A 6,638-nucleotide genomic window follows, 5' to 3' on the forward strand; every position below is an offset into this window, starting at 1 on the left:
CGGTTGTAGCTTTTCTCTCAATGGTTTGAAGCTTTTCCCCTCTACGGTGGAAGCTTTTCTGTAAACGATTGAAACTTATTTCGCTTTGAGCAGCACCTAGGTGAAATCTTCCTCTATCGTTCGGTTGCAGCAAAATCACAGAGAGACGCCATGGCCGTCGTCGAGGAAGATTTGTCAATCTCTGGTTGAAGCTTTTTCATCTGCAGGTTGAAGCTTTTTGTCAAATGGTTATAACTTTTCCTGTATTTTGTTGTCTGGTTGAAGCTTTTTGTCAAATGGTTGTAACTTTTTCTGTATTTTGTTGTCTGGTTGAAGCTTTTTTATCTACTGGATGTAGCTTTTTGTGTCCATGGTTGTAGCATGGGAAAACGCCGTTTGCAACTCTCCCAGTACCGCGGTTGCAGCTCCTCCCCGTGGCCATGATTGTAGCACGGGCACCTCGGTCCTCCCGGCCGTTTTGCCTGTCGCCGGTTGCAACAAAAGGGGAAGAGAGGAGGAGGAAAAGGGAAGAGAGGGAGAAGGAAGAAAAATGAGGTGGGAATGCGAGCGGGGCTGCAACCTCTATATCCATGGCCGACGGCGAGCTACTCCACGCGCTACAATGGAGGAGGCGAGATGGGATCAGGCGGAGGCGGAAGGAAGAAGAAGCAAAGAAAAAAAAATGTTTGGGTCAACTAAGCGCGCGTGCTAGCATGTCCCGCACGTGAAAAAAGGAAGCGACCGGCCGAGCGCTTCGGCCGGCGCACCGTCCCCGAACACTTCCCTTAATGCAATCAGTTTCCCCCCGCAAAAAGATAAAAAATAATGGTGCGCAATGTCCACAGACTAAGCACTTGTCAACATTTCATTTTCAATCCCGCGTCCTCTGCCGCATAATCAGTTACGCATTTTGGATTGGATCAACATCTCACAGGGCAAGAAGACATCACCTCATGTGTTGGTGTGTTGACCTCGGATCACGAGATCAACATCAAGTTTTGACCCTGAAAGCTGGCATGCTTGTACAGTTGTACCATCTCCTCTACATGTACTATGTGTTTGTAAATAATGGTTTGGCGTCCACCTAAGAGAGGCGATGCTACGACTGCGTTCGTTTGCGTGCAAGTAACCACTCCCAGGAAAGATGGCGACAGATTCAACGATAGAGACGTCTCTGGTGCACGTACTTCTGTTAGGTGCACAAGCAAGACTATATATATGTGCCAGGTGGTTGTGTTTATGTGCACGAAATGGAATTCATCGATTTATTATAGGTCTCTTTCGTGACTGAACTAAGTACTAGTATGGTCAACTCTTGATGACCGACCGACAATGGTTTCGTTGTCGATAACTGACTGAGCTTTCTCAGTACATTTTTTGACATGGGGTGAATTTTATTGGCTTCAAATAAAGCATTAAAATAATACAAATACAATGAGTGCATATTCCGTCTCTGCATAGTTAGTTAGAATGCATACAACCAATACAAACACACGCATACAAAAAATATGCCCGTAAATAACAAAGTCATATGAGACCAAAGCTATGTATAGACGTAGTTGGCGGTGGTATAATTCTCTGTGATGATAGAGGCGAAATTATCTATAGCGCATGCAGGAAGATCCGTACTTGTGATAGTGCTTTGAAGGCGGAACTAGCAGCCTATAGAGAAGGGATATACTTGGCCTTGCACCGACAGACTTGCCAATCATAGTTGAGCTGGATAGTGCGGAGGTGGTGGCGATGCTCACAGTAACCACTACAGGTACATCGAGGCACTGCCCACTCATTGAGGAGATCCACAGGTTGGTAGATCGTGATGCTAGGGAGATTTTATTTACTCCCTGTAGTAGCTCGCAAAATAATGTTAGCCATGAGCTGGTCGCGTATGGGCGTTGTACCCCTCAAACTGCAGTTTGGCTAAATGTCGCAATGGACTTTGTTGTAAATTCGGTTATGACTGGGAAGCTTCCTTAAGTAATGAGAATCTCCATTTCCCCTGGGAAAAAAAACTATGTATAGGCGAGTAAAAAAGAAAAAAAATTCCAAAGCAATCCGATCCAGGATCGGCAAACTACAACAATGATCATATCCGCACCAACCATCTCATGACACCACACAGACGACAGGGTGGTTTAACAACAACACCTTTAGGAAGGGATCGGCACACAAACGTACCTTTGCCGGATCCCTCCAGTGCATGTTGCTTTGTTTTTATTACTTAGGATCACCAATAACAGTTGTTTTGATGGCGGCATTGTTCAATCAAGATAAGAAACAAAGCGATTAATTCCTGACTAAAATTCAAATAATGTGTGGGAGCAGGTGATTACCAAGCACTATGGTGCTGATAACTTGTTGTAATAACCATGCTACTACGCAATCTATCAAGAACAAAAAAAGGGTAAGCACAAAGAAGCGTATGGATGTAGCTCAACACTGCTCGGCTTTATTGATCAATGATACTCATGGATAGCCCCAGCGTGTCTGCGCGTGCCCCATCTTTCGTGTTTACCTGTAACCATTATTGGGAATGCATCTACTTGGTAGCGAGCAACTACTACCTTCATTTTATAATGTAAGACGTTTTTTTAACACTAGAATACATCATAACAACTACTTATATCCCTGCTCTTCCATCTATGCTGCTTAATCCGCTAAAGGTCGACGTCTTAATTTTCCGGCATGCCAAATGATTTCCCGCCACGGAACGAGTTTGCATCGCTTGGTTTCAGTAAACAAATTACTTGTCAGGCAAAAGCAAGTTTCATGTGCATGTAAACTGTGTCTAGAAATAACATGCGTGCCCAATCATTGATGCTTTGTCATTAACATCATGGATCTATATATCAGCAACGAGAGAAAGGTTCCCGCAAAAAAAAAAAGCAACGAGAGAAAGGAGCACCTCTGTATTCCATTCATTAAACAGTGAAAACATCACCAGCACATTATGACATGAATCCGACAAAAAACATATCTTGTCACGATTCAGAAAGGAAATGAAAATTCACAGCTCGCAACCATGCATGCATCATATTGCATGTCATTTATTCTACTCCATGATGGGAGTATATATCATTACATATTAACTTCTCATATGCCCAGATAAAAGAGAATATTTAGTAGTTGGTGTTCCCCCAGAACTGAGATTGGAGCCAGTGAATGAGATCCTTCTCCACCTGAAATGCCGTGGCTAAGACATCATCCGAAATCGGTGGCTTTGATCCAAACACTGCATTGGCAATAGAAATAACTCCAGGGTTTTGGCTGCTGAGCGAGGACAACGCGGCTGCTGGCTTGTCATGCGCTAGGTTCATTTGGAAGTGGATCATTGCTTTTGGGAATACGAATACATCGCCCTTCTTAACTATCTTGGAGAAGAGCCTGTTTGGGTTGGATGTGACAAATCCAAGGTAGAGTGTCCCCTCGAGCACTGTGAGGAGCTCAGTGGCACGAGGGTGTATGTGTGGCGTGTTCACACCTAACGGTCCATAGTCGATGCGAGCCAGCGAGATGCCGAGGGTGTTGAGGCCGGGGAAATTTATGACATTGATGTTGGTGACGTTAGACCTGACCTTGCTGGCCTTAGTATCCCTAGGCTGATCGAGCATGGCTGCGTTGAAGAAGTCTTCCGGGGTTGCGGCCATTGGGTCCTTGCAAGCAAATCCATTTACTCGCACTGCATGCATAGAGAAAGTAACATAAAGCTTAGAAAGTAAGAAATGTGTGTGGCTTAAACATATACTCCCCCCATTCCACAATGTAGTTCTTTCTCTATCCACGTGCTTCAACTTTGATCGTATATTTAACTATCAAGACCGATTGCGGCGGGAGCAAAAATTATATCAGTGAATTCTTATTCGAAAGAAGTTTTCAATTATATATTTTTTTCTCCCGCCGCAGTTGGTCTCGTTGATTAAATTTATGGTCAAAGTTAGACCTCGGGAAACGCGGGCGCACTATATTTTGAAATGGAGGGAGTAGTAATAATAGTTTTATAACTATTATCAGCATGTAGTAACCTTCAATGTGTGATCAATGCTAGGCTATCACACCATTAACTACAACATCACTACAATTAAGAACACACATGTATATATATGCGCACACAATACGTCATGCATACCAGGCGCCTTCATGTCGGCGATGCAGAAGTCTTGAAGAGGGCTAGGATCGTAGGCAGTGACCTGCCATGAGGCCAGGGCAAGGAGGGTAGCAAGGAGGAACAATGAGGAAGAGGAAGCCATTGTGAGTTGCTTTGCCAATTGAGGCATGGATGGGTGTGCTTAAATAGCCGAAGATTGACAGAGCTGGCGCAAGAAATGGTGTGGTGATATGCATGAAATTGCATGTGAGCAAATAGCACAAGTCATGTACGAGAGGAACTTATCAACCAATTGCAATAGTCCCCGCTGGCTGCTAGAACTTAATTGATGGTCCAACTTCTTAAGTTTCCATTAAAAAATGTAATACATATCTTCTCCGCTAAGTAATTTACATGACACGTGAGCATGTGCTTGACCGACATTACATATCTTGGACGACACAGAGTAGAAGAGCAGCTTTTTTTTCCAACCATGAAGGAAAACTGCATGTGATCATCATAGAAGAAGGAAGGAGTACAAACGAAAGAATATCAGAAGGGTGCCTTCTAGGCAAAACACGACACATGTAAATGATTCTTCTCTAATTCATATAGTTGTTTTTTTTAGAAAAGAAGGATGTACCCTCGGCCTCTACACATGTAAATGATCCTTCTCTAATTTATATAGTTGTTTTTTTAGAAAAGAAGGATGTACCCCTGGTCTCTGCATCTGGACGATGCCTGCAGTTATATTATTAATTATTCACAAAGACCATACAAAATGATACATCAATAAGCCAAAAGCTACCATCTTGATAACGTTGCTGCTACTCCTAACCTGTTGATGAAGGCCTGCCGAATATGTCCGGGTCTAATATCAAACAGACATCGCACTAAAGACTAACATCTAAAGCCGGGTGTGTTGATGAACGTAGTAATTTCAAAAAAAAATCCTACGCACACGCAAGATCATGGTGATGCATAGCAACGAGAGGGGAGAGTGTTGTCCACGTACCCTCGTAGACCGAAAGCGGAAGCGTTAGCACAACGCGGTTGATGTAGTCGTACGTCTTCACGATCCGACTGATCAAGTACCGAACGCACGGCACCTCCGAGTTCAGCACACGTTCAGTCCGATGACGTCCCTCGAACTCCGATCCAGCCGAGTGTTGAGGGAGAGTTTCGTCAGCACGACGGCGTGGTGACGATGATGATGTTCTACCGACGCAGGGCTTCGCCTAAGCACCGCTATAGTATTATCGAGGTGGACTATGGTGGAGAGGGGCACCGCACACGGTTAAAAGATCAACTGATCAATTGTTGTGTCTCTAGAGTGCCCCCCTGCCCCCGTATATAAAGGAGCAAGGGGGGGGGGGTGCGGCCGGCCAGGAGAGGGGCGCGCCAGGAGGAGTCCTACTCCCACCGAGAGTAGGACTCCCACCCTTTTTCCTAGTTGGATTAGGACTTGAGGGGAAAGTGGAGGAGAAGAAGGAAAGGGGGGGCGCCGCCCCCCTCTCCTTGTCCTATTTGGACTAGGGGGAGGGGCGCGCGGCCCTTGCCCTGTCCGCCTCTCCTCTCTTCCACTAAGGCCCACTATGGCCCATTAACTTCCCGGGGGGTTCCGGTAACCTCCCGGTACTCCGGTAAAATCCCGATTTCACCCGGAACACTTCCGATATCCAAACATAGGCTTCCAATATATCAATCTTTATGTCTCGACCATTTCGAGACTCCTCGTCATGTCCGTGATCACATCCGGGACTCCTAACAACCTTCAGTACATCAAAATATATAAACTCATAATATAGCTGTCATCGAAACGTTAAGCGTGCGGACCCTACGGGTTCGAGAACTATGTAGACATGACCGAGACACGTCTCCGGTCAATAACCAATAGCGGAACCTGGATGCTCATATTGGCTCCCACATATTCTACGAAGATCTTTATCGGTCAGACCGCATAACAACATACGTTGTTCCCTTTATGATCGGTATGTTACTTGCCCGAGATTCGATCGTCAGTATCTCAATACCTAGTTCAATCTCGTTACCGGCAAGTCTCTTTACTCGTTACGTAATACATCATCCCGCAACTAACTTATTAGTTGCAATGCTTGCAAGGCTTAAGTGATGTGCATTACCGAGAGGGCCCAAAGATATCTCTCCGACAATCGGAGTGACAAATCCTAATCTCGAAATACGCCAACCCAACAAGTACCTTCGGAGACACCTATAGAGCACCTTTATAATCACCCAGTTACGTTGTGATGTTTGGTAGCACACAAAGTGTTCCTCCGGTAAACGGGAGTTGCATAATCTCATAGTCATAGGAACATGTATAAGTCATGAAGAAAGCAATAGCAACATACTAAACGATCGGGTGCTAAGCTAATGAAATGGGTCAAGTCAATCACATCATTCTCCTAATGATATGATCCCGTTAATCAAATGACAACCCATGTCAATGGCTAGGAAACTTAACCATCTTTGATCAACGAGCTAGTCAAGTAGAGGCATACTAGTGACACTCTGTTTGTCTATGTATTCACACATGTATTATGTTTCCAGTTAATAC

General features: G+C 44.7%; 1 protein-coding gene across 1 annotated transcript; it reads right to left on the reverse strand.

The window, feature by feature from the left end:
• Positions 1-2,869: 2,869 nt before the first annotated feature.
• LOC125524695 (germin-like protein 8-4) lies at positions 2,870-4,268 on the reverse strand. The gene is made up of 2 exons (XM_048689731.2): positions 4,106-4,268; positions 2,870-3,658 (listed from the first exon to the last, which is right to left on the reverse strand). The coding sequence occupies exons 1-2, from the start codon at positions 4,251-4,253 to the stop codon at positions 3,099-3,101; spliced, it is 708 nt and encodes a 235-aa protein (XP_048545688.2). The 5' UTR covers positions 4,254-4,268; the 3' UTR covers positions 2,870-3,098.
• Positions 4,269-6,638: the final 2,370 nt, after the last annotated feature.

Source organism: Triticum urartu, chromosome 7A (genome assembly GCF_056163025.1).
Source record: "Triticum urartu cultivar PI428250 chromosome 7A, HENAU_Tu73, whole genome shotgun sequence".
In the NCBI taxonomy this organism is placed as follows: Eukaryota; Viridiplantae; Streptophyta; class Magnoliopsida; order Poales; family Poaceae; genus Triticum; species Triticum urartu.

Excerpts from the sequence above, each read along its gene's own strand:
- LOC125524695 (XM_048689731.2), bottom strand. The coding sequence starts at position 4,253 with ATGCCTCAATTGGCAAAGCAACTCACAATGGCTTCCTCTTCCTCATTG. Across the intron at positions 3,659-4,105 it reads CGCCGACATGAAGGCGCCTG|TGCGAGTAAATGGATTTGCT; the intron begins GTATGCATGACG and ends CTATGCATGCAG.